At 39.3% G+C, this 21,190-nt stretch overlaps 1 protein-coding gene across 1 annotated transcript; it reads right to left on the bottom strand.

Annotated features, from left to right (window-relative positions):
• Positions 1–2,067: 2,067 nt before the first annotated feature.
• LOC131577137 (elongin-A-like) lies at positions 2,068–19,853 on the bottom strand. The gene is made up of 11 exons (XM_058834574.1): positions 19,219–19,853; positions 12,309–12,365; positions 10,493–10,605; positions 8,742–9,429; positions 7,244–7,343; positions 6,301–6,474; positions 5,628–5,725; positions 4,697–4,877; positions 4,245–4,368; positions 2,408–2,526; positions 2,068–2,266 (listed from the first exon to the last, which is right to left on the bottom strand). Exons 1-11 carry the CDS (start codon positions 19,297–19,299, stop codon positions 2,205–2,207), a joined length of 1,797 nt encoding a protein of 598 aa, XP_058690557.1. The 5' UTR covers positions 19,300–19,853; the 3' UTR covers positions 2,068–2,204.
• Positions 19,854–21,190: the final 1,337 nt, after the last annotated feature.

Below are 21,190 nucleotides of genomic sequence, written 5' to 3'. Positions count from 1 at the left end.
ACTGATTAGCAACAAAGAGTGGTACATTGGTCATTCAGCCAGATTTAAGCCTTGTAAAGAATGCTTCTGGGATGAACTGTTGAGGTATGCATGAAAGATGCTGTATAACCTCTCTGTTGGGAAGGTAGAATTAGAAAGAAATTATAAATATGACTCTTTAGCCAGAAAGGCTAAGGAAGAAATACAAATGAAAGCATGGTTTGAATAATTCAAAGAAACCAGTCTGGTATGCCAGAACACATTCTTTTCTGCAATAAAACCAAGCTGAGACCCCTCTCCCCAGCCTTATAAGGAAAGGTCTGAAGGACCCTGAGATAACTAAAAATATGCAAAAATAGCAATTTCTATAGGTCGCACAGAAATGTTACTGTATTAGTATACTTAGAAAGATTGGTTGGTAAAGGAATAGAATATTCGAAGGTATAGGTTATATAAGTTATTGTAAAAGAGAGTTCGCTCTCTTGGTCTCTCTTGCTTCATTCTTGCTACGCTCTCTTGGTCTCTCTTGCCTCACTCTTTCTACACTCTTGCTGCTCTTTTTCCCCAGCTCTCTCACTTCTGTTCTGTTACTCTCTTTCTTAGCAATCTTAAGTCTTGAGCTCATGTATTCATATTTTACCCCTTTTTGTATTGCTCTCTCTGAGCCTGCTTTGAGCTCTATCTGCTGGCTCATAGCAGGCTCTCTCTCTCTCTCTCTCTCCCCCACGCCCTGAAATAACCTTCTAACACCTTACTCGATTATAGAGGTCTTTGCCGTGTCTCAGACCGTCCACCCCAGAAAGCGTCTCCTACACCTCTCTAACTTCTTAATGTTTGTTTTGATTCCAGAAACAGTGAAATCTTCCCCCAGCATTTCAACATGCATGTTTTCAACTTCTATTCCTTTTAGTGCAGCTACAATGCATGGAGAAAAAACACAACACAGCAGCACACCTGCAGATTTCAAATCCCTGTATAAACATGGCATTTGCACAAGCTGTTATGTATAGATGACTGTTAATGGCTTGAAAAGCCATTTTTAGTAGCAGTATTTTTGTAATCTACCTGTAATACCTAACATTAAGTTAGATATTAGGTAGATGGTGAGGAAATTCACTCATAAGGTGTTTTGAGTAAGAGACATTAACTCAATGGTTTCGTGACAACCTTACCCTGTGCTTCATGAGGAATTCTAAGATGCCAAATCCTACGGAAGTACAAAGGAAGTAATAAGACCTACTTACAACTGCTGAGTGCAATTGATAGAGTTCCTCCATTTCTAAGCCATGCCTTCAAGGAAAAGTCAGGCTTACAATTCGTGCAAATGAACTGGTTTAGAAGAAAAAACTACAATGACATATCTCATTTCTAAAATCAAACCCATTCACAGACCAACCTCAAATTGCAGCAGTCCCTAACTCTTGAAAGGACAGCTATCCAAGGCAAAATAGCTTCTTCACTTTAAGAGAACTGGCTGTGAGGTTGTGAGCTAGGCCTCATCATGACAGACAGAGTAGCCGATCAGAATATAGTCCACATTTTCTTTCATCTACACACTTACATACAATCATAGAATCACAGAATTGTTTGGGTTGGAAAAGATCTCAAAGATCATCAGTGGCTAATTGTTAATCCAGCACTCTGATCCTCAAATGCCACATCTACACATCATTTAAATATCTCTAGGGATGACAACACAGCCACTTCCCTGGGCAGCATGTTCCAATGATGATAACCCTTCCAGTGAAGAAATTTTTCCTAATATCCAATCTAAACCTTCACTGGTGCTACTTGAGGCCATTTTCTCTTGTCCTGTAACTTGGGAGGAGAGATCAACCCCCAGCCATGTACAACCTTCTTTCAGGTACCTGTAGAGAACAGTAAGGTCTTCCCCTCAGCCTCCTTTTCTCCACACTAAACCACTCAGCCATTCCTAACAAAACTTGTGACCCTTCACCAGCTTAAACTGATAAATACATCACCTACAGAGGTTCATATAAACTGATTTGTCATTACTGTGTACTGACCTTATTTCAATTCAAGTAAGAAAGCAGCAATATGAAAGGACTTGCAGATTTCAGTATTTATTGCTAATTATTCACCCATGCAATTTTTCAGAACTGTTTAACTAAAGCAAATTGAACAGTGCTTACATGAACATTACTTCCATCCACTGTAGCATAATATACACAAAGTCACATCAAATAAGCTTCAAATACACAGCCTCATTTTATCATTGTCCAACTTCTCAGCGCTTTCAAAGTTTTCTTCATGATTGGTGCTATTTCTTCAATAAAAACAAAACAAAGAGACCAGTTAGGATTACAGCTATGAGCAACTTAAAATGGTATTATTATAATATTAAGTGTATATTAGTAGGCAGAAGGTTAAAACAATTAAATTGATCATCTTAGGAAATGCCACTTACTTTTGGTAGGCTTCTTTCCATTTTGAATCACGACACCTGAGCTAGAACTTCCACTGCTGCCAGCAGGTATCAGATTTGATAATGTGTTATTTCTGTCTCTCATTTCTGGAATTCCTGTTCTATTAAAACAAGTAAGAAAGAAAAAAGTTAGTATTTAATATTAAGCTTCAAGCAAGTATAATTTGCTCTGGCTCATTTTGGAAAAAAAAAAACAACAAAAACAACAGCCTGATTAGATATATTTAAGAGACTTTATATATTTCAAAATCATAAGATAATTCAGGTCAGAAGGGATCACAGATGAGGATCTTTCCCATTTTAATTCTTGAACAAATATTACATTTATAAGATTTAATGTCTCTTATTAGTTTTTTAATTAAATGATCAGTTTGTGACAAATCAAAATGGCCAGAAATACCACTGTGATTCATATAGCCCTGTGCTCTATTTCACACCTTGTGTTTATTTTCGTCTTTAAACACAGCTGAACTGCTAACTTGCTCACTGACAGAAAATGAGGGCAAATATTTAAAAACAAAACCTCTGTAACTGACTAGCAAAAGGCACAATAACTAACTAAACATCATGTTGTAATCCTCAATCAACAAGACAAGGACTGAGGCAGATATATATAAAGCTGATGCCCCCTGCTAAAGACCATTAACCCAACATAGCATTAGAGTATCAGCACAATATCACCAAATGTAACCAACCCTGTACTCCTCAGAGTCAGCCACTGAGGATTCTGACAGCACTCCGTACCACTGCACGCTGAGTGAGAATAGCAGCCTTCTAAGGATCTGCATATCTGCATGCAAATCCTTAGCAGGATTTTTAGCTCCTGCAAGACCAGCTTCTCAAGTGAGAATTTTAGCCATACAAATTCTGCAGCTTCAAAAACCAATAGGTCAAAGCAGTGAAGTTTAACTCATTGTGCCTAAACAAACCCTTTGGTTCTCCAGAAGGCAAACTAACAACCCTTCTACAACTTCTTTCATGTCTGAGGAAAAGAAAAAACATGCAGGCTTGGTCTACATCATTCAGCCACTGGTCCAGAGACTACTGGAGCACAAAGGACATATGTACTTGCATGCTCCTGTACTTGAAGCACCTAAACTGGAAAGGCAGGTCTGTCACAATACAGAATCAACCTCCCACAGAGCAGCTGAAAGCTGAAGTGCAACTCAAAGTGCCTTAAGCTACTGCCTTGGTGGGGGACTATATTTCCTTGGAAATAGCAACAGTATGTAAGGAACCTTAAAAATCTTACCAGCCAAAGGCACAGTTATGAATTTTTTTCTGGTTTAAAAGCAGAGTTTAGGAAAATTCTTACATCCAGACTGTCCTTCCTAACCCATACTTACAACCACCTTGATCAGCAAGGCTGTTTGACTAAGCTTCTGAAATTCACAGGGGAAACGAAAGTATTAAAAGTTCCTGAGGTTCATTGTGGTCAGCTGTATCACCCCAGGCAGCTGACTGGGATTTTATCAAAGCAGGAGAACATGTGAGGCTACTAGGCAGGTTTATAAACCCAAAACACCAACAATGGAATTGCCCTAGGTTGCCAAGCAGCTTTAGTGCAATTTGGAAAAAAGAAATAGCGTCCACTTATCCAGATGGGAAGGTGAATTCACTGGCACTTTTCAGAAATGTGCAATGACAATACACACATGGCAGAGAAGTACACAAGACTTAAAAGGCAAGTTTGTTTCTAGCTACTAGCCACTTAAAAAAGTAAATAGAGTTATTTAGAACTTTAAAATTATTTTTCAAGTACAATTTTGAACTGACAAAGACAGAAACTCAAATTAAAAGCACAGTACATAGCACTTACTTGCACTTTTCTGTGGGATGAAGCTGGATGACAGATCCTGCTGGCCCATGGATTTCTTGCTGTCGGCAAATGTTCCTAGCTGGTTTAGCTGCACCACTCACATAAGCCAATTTTACTTGCCTGCCTAATATAGAACCAAGGAGGAGAGGACACATGACTTTCCATGTCCTTTATGTCCAAAACTCTTTTCATTGCTGCTTAGAATCCTTAGTCCAACCAGTAAGGTATGACTTGTCTAATACGTAATATTTGCAGGATACACCAACGTATTGTATTTGTGTTTACTTTTTAAGAAAATTTTAATTGAAGAATAACAGTGTTTGTTCTTGATGATTTCTCCTGGAAGTACATCATTAGCATTCACTGCAAATAAATCACTAAACCAAACATATTGTCAAGAACAGCAGAAGAGACTGGGTTTTGTAAGTGGAAGAGCTAACCAGAGATTTTACCTTTTGGTTTCTCAGACTGAGCTGAAAGAATATTTTTTGTAAGGATCTTCAGTTTTTCTTCTCTCTGATTAAACAGTTTCCAATACATTTCACGCCAAGACTCATATTCCAGAAGGCTCTCATTTTTGAAGTCTCTTTGGCAGTGTTTCTTCCACAAGTGGTCAGTCTCTTTTATAAACATCTAATTCGAACACAAGATATCTTAACTCAAAGATTTAAAATTAACATTCTCAAGAGTATCTGTTCTCTGAGCCAACAGGCACAACCCAAACCTTTGGTAGAAGAAGGTACAGAACAAATCCCACCACACGTGCTGACACAGGTACCCACACCATGGCTATACCATGCAGGGACACTGACTACAGCCTGGAAATCCCACAGCTTCAAGCAGCAGAGCTGGAGTCAGTGAGCCATGCCTACAGGCTAGACTTGTGTTTGCAGCACAGGCTCACGCCCCTTGGGCTCTCAACTAGAAGCACACAGAAGAAAGGCTAACTTGCCCTATGCAGGACTGCACACTCAGAACATTAATGTCCATGTACATCATGGAGCTCAGGTCCTGACAGTGTAGGTAAGAAATCTATCACACACATGAAATCTCACCCCAGCTACTTCCTGGTCAATAAGCTTTGCAGGCTTACTAGTTTGTAACTTGAAAACAGTTGGTTCTGACTTTCCCAGCTATTTCAGTGGTAAATACTATGGTCATCTTTTTGTCTTTCTTATTTTTAGAAACAGAAATACTCTTCTTTACACCCTGTCTTTCACTTAGTCATCAGTAGTAATCCTCCTGAATGTTTTAAGCTTGAGAAAGGGAGACTTGATGATGACAGCTGAATTCAAAGAAATTAGTATGCAAGAGACAGAAAACCAGTGCAGCTCGTGAAGTTGTGGAACTGTGGTTCCCCAAATTTAACAAGGCAGAATTTACCAGATTACATTTCTCTATTCGAAACAACTGCTCTGGTGTACAACGTGTTAGTACAGGCTCAAGAATTTCAAAGGGCACATCTCCTGCTTCTTGTAGCACTACAAAAGAGGACAGTATTTTCAGTATTCCAGTTATTTTACTCCATAGATATCACCACTCATTTAAAAATAAAAACACAAGTTAATTTTAATTTTTAACTTAGCACCAACACAATATTCTATGTCAGGCTATGAAAATATTTATAAATCAGCAGTTCCATACTGACTAGCAGTTATACTTGAGGATGGATAAAGCATCTTTGATTAGCCATTCCCCTATCTTTACTAATACTTATCACTTCCTCCTCTGCCTATGCAAGGAAGAAAAGAATGTCTTGATCACAACAAACATGGGGAGGGGGGAGGAGGGGCAGAATTTTTAGGACAGAATTTATACATTTAGAATTTTTAGGACATTATTTTAAGAAAACTTGGACCTTTAAAAATTTTTAGCTTTCAAAACAAAGCTACATTTTAATACAGTCATCAATCTATTTCTGCAAGGGCCTTTCAACCTGCTCTGAGTCACCATTTGTAGGGAGGGACAATATATTTAGTAGGCCAGTGGCTGGCATGGAGAAAAAAATCTCATACCCTTAGAGCCACAAGTGCTACACATCCCCTGAAGTACTCACACTCAATATTGTTGTGAAGCACGCGGACACACTGCTCATGCAGCGTAAGCATCTTCAAAAGGCAGACTGCCTTAGAGCCAGAGTAAACCTGCATTTTAGAGTTCAGTCTCTGTCCTGTGAATTGAACTATCTCACTGACTTGCTGGGGTGCCTCTACAACAGGTGCTGTGGATGCTGCAAGCAAAACATCAGGCAGGTTTCACAATGATTTAAACATTCAGCTCTGAGATAAACATATATTACTTTTACTTACATATACAAAATATTTTCTTAATACAAAGTTACTGTATTATAGCATGGGGCCCTTGCACATATTGTAAATTGCAAAAGTCCATTCACCATCATCTAACTCCAAGATGTACACTGCAAATGAGCTGCACCAACTCAAACCACTCTTATCTCCAGTTTACATAAACTGTATTCACATCTTGATTGCTCTGTTACCCATCTACAAAACCTTACTAATCCTCCGAGTTATCTTAAAAAAGCCAGAAGCTGCAATATCAGCAATGTTTCAAGAGCCCAGTGGTAGGAAACCACTGAAACAATGGAAGAGTTGCTAGGGGAACCACTGGTACTTTACGTTAGCTACCTATAATGATGCTAGTGGTTCCTATGCCAAAGCTAGACCTAGTGTCTCATTTTTTTTACCTAAGAATTTCTACTAAGGCTTTGCCTGCCCTAAGGTATAGACATGAGTAAAGACAAATGGAGCCCATAGAACTGCCACTTGACTTATGCCTAAGTATGTGGTAACCTTCCCCAGAAGGCCTTGTAACTCCTTCAGCTTCAACATGATTTCTTCAGCTGAGAAAGCAAGGCCCTTCTTTGCCATGGACTGATAAGCTAATACAGCTTATTGGAAAAGGGGATAAAAACATTTATACACAGAGCTGTAAAAACCTGCACTATTTCATATTTATCAGCCTTGTATATTACTTACCTGTAAAGTCTGCAGCACACAGGAGAGATGATTCTGAGATGCCCGGCAGAATTTTAGGTAGTGGAGTATTAAGAAGCTCTTGGAGGGATGCCACTTTGGCCTGTACACAGTCAAGGAAAGATTGCTTCAATATTACAAATTTGGGGTTAACCAGGCTTAAAATAAGCTACAATAAAACTTCAAACATTTATGCAAATCCACAAATTAACCGAGATAACTAGAATTCTTGCTTTTCTACACTAAAATTTACTCACAGGATTACTTTTCAGTATATCCTTTCATATTCCACTTACCAAGGCTATACCACAAAAGGAACTTAGTGGAACATCTGCAATTAGCACATAGATTAAGTAACACAGTAGATAGGTAGAGCTAGTGGGCTTTCAGATAAATCATTATTGAGGCATGGAGTGAATGAGGCAAAACTGCAAAATGACAAAAGCATAATTCTAAAAAACAGCACCTTTATACCAGGTCCTATCAAGTCTCCTAGATCACACTAAGCCATTTAGCTTAAAACATTCACAGTTAAACCCCTAAAAAGGGATTTAAAAATGCAGTAGCCTGTTAAGTATGGGTCCCTACAAATGGATCAGGTGCAACATCTAAATTGTGTCTCAGGTGTCCTCCAATTGCAAGTCAGGCACTTACAGCCCAGAACTTGCATTCCCTGCATTTCATTTAAGTATCTATAGTAATTTTTTATAAATGCTTGAATGTCTGAGTTTTTTCCTCAAACAGTTTATACTACAGTGTCATAAGTAAGCCTCTACATTAATATTTCCCCATCTAGGACAGAAGATACCACATTCAGATTGCAGTTCTTCCATAAGAAAAAAAGCCTAAAGCTTTCACAGTGAAGATATAAATCTGAAGATAACTCTAACTTTTAGTGTACAAAAGGTCTTCATTTAAAGGTCTAATTAATACATATTTTTGCATACACATTTTCTCAGAGGAGCTACTTAAGCTTTTTGCATTTCAAGGGACTAGAACAGCTCAGATTAAGAATATGTATAATCTAGTTTTTTATGGAATGCTGTGGTTTACTTTAATGCATTTAAAGAATGCTCAGTTCCACTGCAAAACTTAACATTGTCTATTAAAGAACCACAGTATCCGACAAAAGGACCGTTCTATACACAAAGAGCTGCAGCAGCCACAAACCAGGATGCTCAAGAAAGAAAAAATGTGGACATCTTTCCAAAGGTAACTGTCTTTGCGTTTTGCAAGTCAAACTCAGATAAGTTGGTAAGGATCAAACACTATTGTAATACTGGAAATAATGCTAAAAATACAAGTAATTAAGTTGCAAACTGTATCCCTTTTTTTCTCCCCCATTATTGTAATTATTGGCAATTGCAATGCAGGCGATACGTTGGAGTCATATAATTTGTTCCTTAAAATAAATACACATAAATTTCACTGAAATGAAAAGTCCAAAGCACTTGTTTGACTGCAGTTTATCTGCTGTTATCTCAACCCTGTAGTGGTTTACCTTTTTACTGGGAGTTTCTGATTGATCACTCCCACATTTTTTTACATATTCAGCTCCCTCTTTTGCCTGAGAAAGTTTTGAAGTCTTTTGTGGTAATGAGCTGTACTTCTGTTTGGCGCACTTTTTTGGCCGCGGAGCTGTGGAACAAGCGTTTCTCTTTCTTTTGTTGGTAACCTCATCGTAAGTAAGATAAGATTCAAAAGACATAGTAGGGGGTTCAAATTCCTCCTCACTAGATGATTTGGCTTGGTCTTTCATGACAAGATTTTGTTTTGATTTCTTCACACGTTTAGGATTTCTTCGTTTGGAAGCATCCTTACTAAGCTTTTCCTTCAGGGGTAATAAGCCTTCATTGGCTGCAGAGGAATGCTGCTTTTCTGAAATGTTATTGCTCTCTTTGAACTCACTTCCTTTAGCCTGAGAATTGGTACCCTGGGAAGCATGCTTAGAACCACTATTGCTACATTCTTTATTATCACATTCTTTTGGAGACTCAGAATTTGTACTTTGATGGGTCTTTTCACTACACATACGCTCCTTATTCAACTTAGTAGAAATGGGAGCGCTACTAGAACTTCTAAAGGCCAGTACAGATGTTTCAGGCTTCTCTGAAGACTTAATCTCCTTGGAAACAGAAGATTTCATCTCACATTTTTCATTTTCATTCTTTTTTCTTCCCCTGTGATCACTGAAACAATAAAAAAATTACATCCCATTCTGCAGCTGATGCTAAATTCTTAAGCAGTCTGTTTTTCCAATATTAGTAAAACTAAAAGCATAAAATCACACCACGTGTCACAGTTTCACAAAACCCAGAACTGAATTGTGCACTGTGTTCTAATTCTTCCATTAGCAGTACAGAATCATAGAGCTTTTTGGTCCAGCACTGCTAAATATTGAAACAAGAACTGATAGCAAAACAAGTGGGGAGTAGGGATAAAATCCTGAGCAAGAAAACAAACCTGGCAGTACTATCTGCTTATAACATGCTGGATACCACTTTTCACAAAGCTTCCCTGTATACTTTATAGCAAAGACATGGTGCTTGAAATAACTAGGAGACAGAAAAATTTACAACATGCTCTCTAGGTGATACAGGTTAACAGGTCAGCCTTTATGATTTGCTTATCACAGGTCCTGGCATTTACTTTGGTGTTGTTTGAACAACTTCAGAGTTAAAATGCACTATTTAGTCAAACTATTCCCTTGGCGTTCTCAGCTCAACTGTCTGGAACTGTTGCAACTCCGCAAAACATCTAAAGCAGAGGGGGCCTGGCCATGGCAGTGGTGGCTGCTTCAGTCTCAAAAGAAACTGTATCTCTTCACTGTGCCTCCTCCAATGTTGGAAGGCCCTCTCAGTCCACAAGAACATTACAACAAAAACCTCTATATACAAGCACATCACTGGAGAGCTGCCTCATTTACCTCTGGGAAGAAAGAGCAAGTTTCCCAATTTCCTGAAGTGCAGAGCAGTGCCCATCATGGTTTAGTACTGTTTGCACCAGCTGGGACCTAAAAACTTGCGCCAGTCACAAAAAGCAGCTTAAGTCAGAGTGCCAACTGGGCTAGTTGACCAAAAATGGCTTGATTGTTTTCCTCATATTTTACAACTGCATTCTCATTTCTTGCATTACATTCACATTCCAAGCCAATGTACATTTGTCAATCCAAGTACCTTCCTAAGTTTCCAATCAGTATTTTAAAATTACACTACAGTATAATTAACTTTAAGGAAAAAAGTTCACACGCACCTTTTACTTTCTGGAGAAATAAGCTTTTTCCATTCTTTTAACAGACTTTTAGCTACATTCCCAGCAGTGGCATGTTCCTTAAAACTGTTAACTGTTTTGTCTATGCCAGTTTCCTGTTGAAGATAGTGCAAGAAAGGTGGGCAGAATAAATCACAACTCTCATCCCACATAAAACCTCCTCTAAAACTGCTACAAACAGTATTAGTCTAGTATTCAGGGCAGTCCTCTGATAGCCAATGAATAAATTCCCTCTTTATATTGCAAACAGAATTGAAGGAAGTAGTTATTTATAACCAAATATGGGGAACAAAATGCAGGCTTAATTAAGAAAACTAAGATAAGTAATTTTCCTCCATTAAATGTACATATTTCAGGAATTTCACTTCTCTCAAATGCTTAAACCCACAAAATGCATAAATTCAAATTTCCTTTAGGCTTATGAAGTACATTTGAGCATATATGGTGGGCATGGTGTAATATAAAATACATCTCAACCAGTAGTACAGGGTTGAGACATCAGAGCAGCCAATATCATTGTGTCTTCAAGTCTCACTCTAGTGAGTTTTGTTTAAGCAAAAATATCTTGCAGACTTTGAGTGTTGGTAGAATCACAGGTGATTTTCACCCCATATTATCAGTAAGCATCTCTGACTCACAAACCCTCACTTTTAAGACGCACACAAAATATGGAATTCAGGAGGTTCACTGCAACCCGTGAATGCTCTTACTAACTAGTCAAATTATACTCCTGTGAAGTCTGAGCTATACGCACTACTCCCACATAATCAGCTCAGCCTGTAGAAATGGCTTCCTTAAATTCACTTCAAGTATATTTAGTTTATATATAATTTGAGCAATCTGATTTGGTAAATCAGTTATTGCAAACAGATGGAAGAAATCTGGTGGGACTACTTCATAAAGCTATCTATGCTCTTCAAATGCATCAAAAATATGTGGAGCCCTTCGCTGTAAGATACCACTTTCCTCTATTTGACTTGAAGGCTTCCATCAGTCTGTCCCACTAAAACTTTCTGGGAACACGAATCATTTGCAGAAACCCTTTGTCATTTTAAACAACTAATTGCAATATGAGATTATGTATTTTTATTGGAAAGAAAAATAAATATTACTTCATTTCAGTAGAAGTTTGCCTGTGTCTAGGCAGGCAAATGCCTTCACCTGAATAGGTCATCTAAATATCTTGGCAACTATATTTTTCCTCTTACTCTTCAAAGAATTCTCTCACAAAACCCATATTCCTCTTTTCAAAACACATTGTTTATAATAGCTAGAAGCTTCACAGACCAGTGCACGAATATCTAATATAGAATTTGATAGGATGCAGCTTGGATAAGGATAAAATAATCATTATATGGGATTCCTGCTCTTTAAATGCAAGAAACTAACTTTGAACTGCTAATGAAAGATAGAATTAGACAACTGACCTAAAGAATGGTTCACCCATATTTGCTTTAAGCATTGATCAAAGGCAGCTTTACAGTGAAAAGAAGCCAATCTTACTAGGAAAGTGTCCTCTATATGCTCAGCTCCCTGCTCATTGTTGACATAATCACCCTATCACTGTTGACATAACACTGCATTGATCAAATTGGATGACCAGTTTTTGGAAAATTAATCTAACCAAACAGGACATAAACTCCAGATTACAAAATGTAACATGTTCACCACTTCTAGAAATGCACACATGTCGCATTTAATAATGTTGCATTTTATAATTATATATAACATATAATACAAAGACATTACATAGTAATTCACTATAGAAGAGTTTAATGTATTATTACTGACCACTTACCACTAAAATATCCAGCGATAAATCCAAACCTTGTAGTATCTTAAGTGTTTTTATAATCTGTAAAGAAACATTCGATTAATTGCTTTAAATAAATACTTGGAAATCTTAGTCTGTTCTTCTCATCCTCATTCATATATTTATTCCAAAAATACACAATAGTGTTAAAGGAAATATCCAGCAACTCCTGGAAAATGTAAGCACTCCTTTACTGCACATCAGGGCAGTGTTTGCAGTCTGTGCTGCAAACCAGTACGATCCTGCCAACCCCTCAATTTCAGTAACAACAGCAAATCCAGTAGATAGTTTGAATTTACTGTTACAGAGATTATAGCAAAAATTCAATAATACAGAAGTAGAGGCTACATAATGCAGAATAATACAAAAGTAGAGGCTACATATACATGCCTACTCATCCTGTAGCAGTGGCCCTCATTTGCCACAGAGCCAGTACAAAAGCTGCATTATGCCAAGCCACCAAGCAAAAATCAGCAAGTCTCAGAGTCATCAGCACTACTCCATCAATCCAGGCCAAGAAAGGACAATAGAGCTGGTGCGAGCCCAGACTGCAAAATAAGGTTTTGAAAACATAACTGCAATTTGAACTTTAACAAAACAAGCTTGAGCTAGGACAACTTTTCTTTTGCACTGTCAAAGCTTACACCAGTTACAAAACTCAACACTTCCATAATAGCAGGAAAGATTTTTTTCATATACAAAATGTTCATCTTCCTATGAGAAGTGTTTTAATAACAAAGAAGTCTCATTTATAAGCAGAGTATAAATTTCAACAGCAATATAATAAGCCAATTTGTTTCACAATAGGTATACAGTACCCCAAAGTCTTGCAGCTAACCATACAGAGCAAATTTGTCTTATCTTTCTGTCATCATTTAAGAATGGCATTTGCCAATTTAGTGTTGCCACTAAAACACTCCCAACCACACACATGAAACTATGTTATGGAGACAATAGGATTAATGTACAACTGAAATTGCAGCATTCCATAGGGCTTTCACAAAGCCTGAAATATTAGACAAGTGTTTCAGATCATTGACACTTCTCAGTGTAACAGCAGGAACACAAAGCACACTACCCAGAAACTTTCTGATAACAATAACAGCTATATTAATTTAAATAACCGATGAACTGTCATTTATTATATTACATACTGCTTCTGAAATGGCATTACAGAAGGTGGAAGAGGTACTAAAAAATGAGTAGCAAGCTCAAAGAAACAATTTACAAATTGCACTCAAGGGATACATTGCTCTACTGCTGATCTAAGTTTAATTGTTCCTATAAAGCATTAGAGTAGTGGAATCCCACATTTGACACTGATTTTTATTGTGTTCAGTGGGCTCGCTCTATCCACACGCCTGGCATGTAGCTCTTCTCTTAAGTCCTCCACCCTGAAACAGTGCTTCGGAGTCAAGACAAGCACAGGAAAAATGCTTCACAGCCTGGGAAAATGTGAGACAAGGTAAGACATACACCTAGGACCAGAGGAAACAAATCAAATCTCTCCCAAAAAGTTCAACTAGCTACAGAATGGCAGGATACCTAAAAAAAATAATATAAAAGCTTCCTTATCAAGATTTCAGAACCAACACAAAGGCCGTATGAAGTTCTGTTTATCTTTAAGACAAGGCACTCCCCAAGAAAAAAAAAATTGCTCACAATGTTAACATAGTTTCTAATGCTCGAGATGGTCAGTGTCAAGTTCATTCACTTTAATTAGAAGAATATATATCCTCATTGATTTAATTTATTTTGCAATGAAAAAGGAAGAAACCCACTGCTGACATGCTATATTGTGATATTTAGCATGTCTAGATAATCAAGCACTGCAAACCACTGGGAATAAATCCCATTTATTTTGCCAGAGACAAACTTATTTGTGGAAGAATAATCAGTACTAGGGGATGTTTTCATCAAGATACAGAGAATAGGAGTTTTGAACAGTTCCTCTTGATGGATTTTGGACTAAGTTAACTCATAAAGCCAAGTTTATTTCAGAAGAAAAAAATTCAGCAAACAGGCAATTACTATTCATACAACTTCAAACCAACAGGCTAAATTACAAAAGTACCTAGATGACAAGCATGTTCAAAAGCAGACAACACATTTTAATGAAAAACAAAACCTTCAAAGTTTTCTGAACTACAGACCACACTGCTAATTTTGGTTACTTAAAATGTGTATCACATTTGGAAAATTAAGACAAATAACACTGTTTCATTTTTAAAAATAGCAAAAATGGATCAGACATACTGATAAAGGTTTTAGAGGTGATACCAACCACTTAGAAGCAGGGAACAGCTCAGGCTGCAGGCGAATCAGCAGCTCTGCATGTACAGGACTAGTACAATACTCTATTCTGTAACTGGACAAAGTAAATGGCTGCATCCAGCCTGCCAGTAGGAATCACATCTCCAAATTCTTTGGGGGATTTAGAGTCAAGCTTACTTACAGACACAATCAGAAAATAAGCAAATATAATCTGTGACAAGCATCTGTAGCATCAGAGAAACTTCGTATTTATCCTACTGGCTAGAGAGCTCTTATTTCTCTGCCAAAGACAAAGCACAAATACCAACCTCCAGTATCTATCAGGCTTTGGAGAAAGGTGTACTGTGAAGCACAAGACACAGTAAAGTCTGTCACCAAAACCAGAGCTTGCTAGAAACACAAACTTTGATGTTGTGATACCTATATATAGTATATTATTGTAATTATTGCATAAAATAAGGCAAAATGATGAAGTCTGTTCTGAGCAGACCTCCAAAAACAAAACACAGACTGACTATTGAGGGATCTTTCTCTAACTATTTCTTTCACCATAGCATCTGTGGCCTATCTAGCTCTTATCTCACTAGACTGGATCTGGTACTTTCTTTACAGAAGACCACCTATATATACACAATGCATACGTATTCTATATATACACAAACCTCCACTGGTTTTTAGACTGTATTATCTCACATACCACTATCAGCTATATCCTCATGGAAAAACTCTATTAACTTTAAAAGAGACTGTAAACTTCATAGAAAAAGTTCGAAGAAAACTTATCTTCATATACAATTCCTGGACTAGTCTACATAATTCCTAAATACTGATTTATAAAGAATGATCAAAATCCTTTAGGACTGGGGATTTTTTCCATAAAATACATTCCAAGAAAAACCAAGGTCTTCATGCAATATAAACAGGCAAAGCCTTATGGACAAACGGAGAGCTGGCACCCACATAGTGGGTATGAGACAAAAGCAAAGACGACAGTAGGAACAAAAGCAAGCAAAGATGCAGCGAAGAAGGGAAAGCAGGCTGGAATTTGGAAAGTGGGGATCGATGGTAACGAGTAATGGGAAAGAAGCATGTAAGCAAACAAAAATTTCCAGGACCAAAACTGAAAGCCAAGTCTCAACAACAGCTGGGTTTGGTCATTTCCCAATACACCCGTGTTGCTCCATCATCCTTTATACAAGCATTGTACAGTCTATTCTTACTTTCCTATCTGAGCCTGGAACCTCAGGAAGGACAGAACCCAGGTTCCCAGACCATCTATCCTCAGGGGACTGACAACATTTCTCTACAGTAACTCCTGTTTTCTCTCCTTCCTCACTCAATAGCTGCATTTCTCTTTCAAAGAGATCCCTATGATTCTTCAGCTTTTTCTCATCTATAGCAGAGCCTGTGAAATTCTATCAGGTCAATAACTTCTGGCTGAACTAGACATTTCATTTGAAAGAGCACCAGGTCCTCAAGGAAAACACCATAGAAAAACCCAACTCTGTCCCTAGCAAATAATCCCCATGTTCTCAGCTGACAAAAAAAAACACCAAAACAAACCACCAAAACACAAACAAAAAAAACCTCCAAAATACCAGACAAAAAACAAACAACCTCCCCACAAAAAACAAAAAAAACACAAATAAACAAACACAAACAAAAAAACCAAACAAAAGCCAAACAAAAAAAAAAGAGCAAAAAACCCAAACAAAAAAACCCAACACAGCTGTTCTCCTAAAACAATTGCCTAGTTTTGTTTTCAGCTACTAAATCTAGTGATCTGTTAATTACACTAAAGAAGTTTTCTTCCAATCATCTCACACAACACAGAAATAAATATAAATACTAATCACACACTTTACCTTGGCTCTTTAGTTTCATTAAGTTATGTTAGCCAGAGCTACAGCCATTCTCTGGCTATCCTATTATCTCTTTCAGCTTGGCCAGTGCTGTTTTTAAAAGCAGTCCTCAGAACAGGACATAACATTCCTTTAATTGTCCCTCTAGTGCTATATATCAATAATAGCATAACCCTGCTAAGCTACCCAAGGATAGCATGTACTCCAAAGCCACTGCACTCTACTGCAATTTCATGCTCAACTGGTAATACATCAGAGCTCCAAATCATTTTCTGAGTCAATGCCTTCCAAAATACAGTTTCCTATCCTGAGTGACCTATATTCATAGCTCCTAGCTGTGACTTTCCACTGAGCCATGGTAAAATGTGTTGCTCAAATGAACGTAGCCTCTTATTTTTATAAATTTGGTTTCTAGAAGGGACTCTCTTCATTTGATACAAATTACTTCAATATTTGCTGTCTTCTAAATTGAGAAAGATTTCAGTGGCATCATGTCACAAAGAAATGTATAATCACACTCCTACCCCCCAAAAAAACACCACAAACCCACAACCCAACATTGTTTCCCAATGATGCCTGGCACTTATTTTTGGTGAGAGCAACAGAAATCAGTTTTATGTATTACATCAGTGTCATACAGAAGCAAGTGAAATGCCTTGAAGCTCGCATATATTTATGACAAATTGTGTCAGCCAAATACAATTTGAGATAAATTTGGCAGAACATGTCTATGTAACGTCTCAATGAGTGGTGTGGATCATGGCACCACACTTTAATTCTTCATCAGTTACATCTTAACATCATGCAGCTGTTCACTGCTCATTTATGGTCAATGCCAATGAAGACCATTTCACTGACCTTTAACAGTACTTTTTTCTCCTGTATCTTCCCTAGAACTACAAGCATCATTTAATACCTGTTCTTTCATCAATTCTCTGATAACTCAGTGGGTAGCTATCCAACCTCACACATTAAGAAGCTTTTGAAATGGACAATTGATGTTCTGCACGGTTAAGAACTTTTTTGCAATATTAAAAAGTCCAAAGACAAAGATGATTCTCGGTATGGAACAGAAGTATTTAACAATGTTTGCCTACATACATCTGTAATACTGATTTGTAATTCTTTTCACACATTTCTAGCCCTCTCCTCTTTGCCTTTAAAGATACTAACCACATAATTTCTGTTACTACATTCAACTTCTCTTAGGAGCACCTTTCATGACTGGCAATTTACAGCTATCAGTTTCCCACTTTCCCTGCCACTCCTTAGGCCCTGTTACCTAAAAATACTTGCATTTCACTAGACAGTTTTACCAGGGACAGAAGTGCTGCAGCACCACCATTAGCTCCATTTTATGCAGCACCTACTCGCAGCTATGCTACATAAAAACATTGTATCTGCACCCTTAATGAACACAAGTCAGCCAGAGCTGTTCTCATTCTTCACTTTAGTAGAATGCTTCAAAACTTACTGGTTTGGGATCACTTAAAAAAAACCTAATTACCTATTGAATTGTTTCTTTTATTTTCCTTTGCTACCTCTTATTCAAATAGCGTATCAACACTAATCCCAAGTACAAATTCAGGCACTGCAATAGCTGATCATTTCTGGAGCATAGGAAGAGATCTTAGGTTCATTAAACTGCAAATTAAAATTTCTGAAGAAGCACCTGCAAAGATATTTGCATTTTTGACAGATATTGTCTACATCACAGGCATTTAAGAAGATAAATCATAATTGGGTATGAAAATCAGTATTTCCTCTATATGCATACACACATACTTTGAAAACACACTGTAGACATGATTAATAGCTAAGCTTCTCATCAATTACCAAATACAATGTCATTTTTACTGCTGCCCTCTGCCTCCAACCACAAATCTGTATCAAGTTTTAATGCCTTTGAAACCCATCAAGATAAAAGTGTCCTGTATTTTCAAAGCAAATGTGACCCTACAAAAAAAAGAATTTAAAAAAACACCCAAACCAAGCAAAAACCACATCACTGCTTTGAATACACCTTCTTCAGTCAAATATTATTTATTATTTCATTAAACATTGAGGCCAATTTGGCCCACGCTACTTTGCTTCCATTTCCTTGGGAGCGCTCAGAGAGCGGGGCGTGCCTTGGTCCCCACACATGGGGGTGTCCCCACAGCCTGGGACTGTCCTCTCTGCGCCTTGGTCCTTCCTGCCCCACACCCTGGGACTGTCCTCTCTGCGCCTTGGTCCTTCCTGCCCCACACCCTGGGTCTGTCCTCTCTGCGCCTTGGTCCTTCCTGCCCCACAGCCTGGGACTGTCCTCTCTGCACCTTGGTCCTTCCTGCCCCACAGCCTGGGACTGTCCTCTCTGCACCTTGGTCCTTCCTGCCCCACAGCCTGGGACTGTCCTCTCTGCACCTTGGTCCTTCCTGCCCCACAGCCTGGGTCTGTCCTCTCTGCACCTTGGTCCTTCCTGCCCCACAGCCTGGGGGTGTCTCTCTGCGCCACCAGTGCCCGGGGCAGCTTCAGCACCTGCTCTGATCGCGCTCCCCGCTCATCTCCGCCTGCTTCAGGCGTCCCTCAGCTTCTCCTGGAGGCTACAGAGCAGCCCGGCCACTCTACAGCGGTTTCATAAAAACAGGGCGTAACAGCCCCCGCTCCTCTTTGACGCGTGCCGTTAAAAACAAGCAGAAGCACCTATTTCGCACAGAAAAGCTCGTATGAACACAGAAAGCACACTCCAACAGCGGCTGCCTGTGGCTCCGGCCGGCTACCTCCACAGGCTCCCGCGCACAGCGCAGCTGCTCCTGCAGCTCCAGCACCCAACGAGCAGCGCTCCGCCCCTCCTCCGCCATGGCACGGCTGCCGAGGCTGCTCCGCCACCGCCCGGCCTCCTTGTAGCGGCGCCCGCTCGGCCATTGGCCGTGCGGCCGGGCTGGGTGCTCGCTACCCAGCTACCGGCAATAACAGCGCGGACTCTGTGCTTTCCTCTGTCTCGGCGGGCTCCATTGGAGCGCACAGTGCGGACTGAGCAAGCACAGCGTAGCGGGGTGAGCCCTGGAGATGAGTCAGGGAGCGCCTGTCCCCCTGACAGGGCGGGGCCGTCGGGGTGGCCGTGCCCGCCTCGGGAGCAGCCCCGGGCGGGCCCTGTCCCTCCTGCGCCAGGTGGGAGACGGACAGTGTCGCTTGCTGGTGCATATCTGTCCTGTTATCGGCAGTAACCCCAAGTCTCCTGGCATCGCTGGTGACTGTGCGTGGCACCGAGGCTGCCCTGTGGAAGGGTGCCTTGTGTTGGAGTGGCGAGGCCGAGCCATGGAGCCGCGAGTGGCGCCCGCAGGCAGCCCACTGCAGTCCTGACTCGGGCTGAAGGGGACACGCTTTTCTTTAGGTCCTGCCTTATTTACAGACTGATGCCTAATGCTTTTTGCTTTTTTTTTTTTTTGTTTAGGGGACTGAGCACTTTTGGGCCCTGCAGCTTTCAGCAGGGCTCTCCCATGGATTACCTAAAAAGCTCATGACAAGGAATCGGTCTTTGTGCTGTGCGAACTGAGCATCTGAAACGAGATCTCTGCCATGGAGCTTGCTGGGACTGAGCATGTGCTTGTAAGACTCCCAGGTTGAATGAGTTCCTCTTAAAAAAAATCTGTGTTTGTAGAATTTCCTGTGAAGTTACTATAGATATAATGAAAACAGGTACAAAGAACACCTTTCAGTCTTTAAAGTGGTCTTTGATGGGAAAAAAACTGCATCCAGTCTGAACCACAATGGAATTTTAAGTAGGCAAAAGTCTTCTATTTGCATGTTAGGATTGCTGCTCTTGCAAAATAGATCTCATTACAGCTTGGCATACTTTACAGCAAATTCATCAGTAGAGAAACCAAAATAGCTGATAGGGCAATACAGTAGATAGAGCACTCAGGTTGGAAATGGAAAAAATAAATCCAGGTCCCTGATGCAGGCTGTCTCTCCAGTTACCAAACACATGTTTTTATTTTACAGAAATAATTAACTTGTCTTCACAGTATGTAGAGACTTCATCAACCTTACCTTAAAATAGGCCATTCACAACTAGTTACTCTTCAGTTTTCTGGCCCAAATAGTAAAACATTATTTACTAAGTGGCATTTATGTGAAGAAGTTTTCAGAGGAATTATCCCACGTCAGCATTATGATTAATGTCATTATTGAGTAGGGAAGCTGAGATTATGTGATTGAAGCTGGAATTCCCATATATTGTTTGATAATAACCAAACTACTGGATCTCTTGGGATGAGGAAGATGTTCTTGCTGCCCAATTATTCTGAAAGATCATGATGTCATGACAGCAAAGACAATATTTAAAATCTCATAAGTTTTCCTAGAGCATGAAAAATATTTTTAGCCTGGACCTGACTGAAGCATTTTTCATATTGCTTGTTATACCTGTCAAGAGGAAAGAATTCAAAGTTTACTCAGTCCTTCAAAACTGCAGCCAGTGTTGATTATTACAAGGATTGTTTTTCTTTGGCATTGATGCATGACTCCTCTTAAGAAGTGGGCTTGACATACACACAAATATAGCTCCGAAAATTGCTCTGACACTACGTGCTCAAGGGGTGTGTTGTATCATCAGCTCTGTTAAAGGCTTGCAAACTCTTTTCTCACCTTTAAAGGACCTCCCTATGCCCTACTGGCAGTGCTTAGTGAGTTTCCAAGGAAAGACTGAAACCAGAAAGAGGCTTTGTCTGAGCTCAGGAGAAGAGCCTG

Source organism: Poecile atricapillus, chromosome 3 (assembly GCF_030490865.1).
Source record: "Poecile atricapillus isolate bPoeAtr1 chromosome 3, bPoeAtr1.hap1, whole genome shotgun sequence".
NCBI lineage: Eukaryota > Metazoa > Chordata > Aves > Passeriformes > Paridae > Poecile > Poecile atricapillus.
This window is presented reverse-complemented; position numbering and strand designations above follow the sequence as displayed.

Coding starts and splice junctions, on each gene's coding strand:
- LOC131577137 (XM_058834574.1), bottom strand. CDS start 19,299: ATGGCGGAGGAGGGGCGGAGCGCTGCTCGTTGGGTGCTGGAGCTGCAG. Junction 5,726..6,300: donor GCTTCACAACAATATTGAGT/GTGAGTACTTCA, acceptor CCTCTTTTGTAG/TGCTACAAGAAGCAGGAGAT. Junction 2,267..2,407: donor TGGAAAGAAGCCTACCAAAA/GTAAGTGGCATT, acceptor TTTTTATTGAAG/AAATAGCACCAATCATGAAG.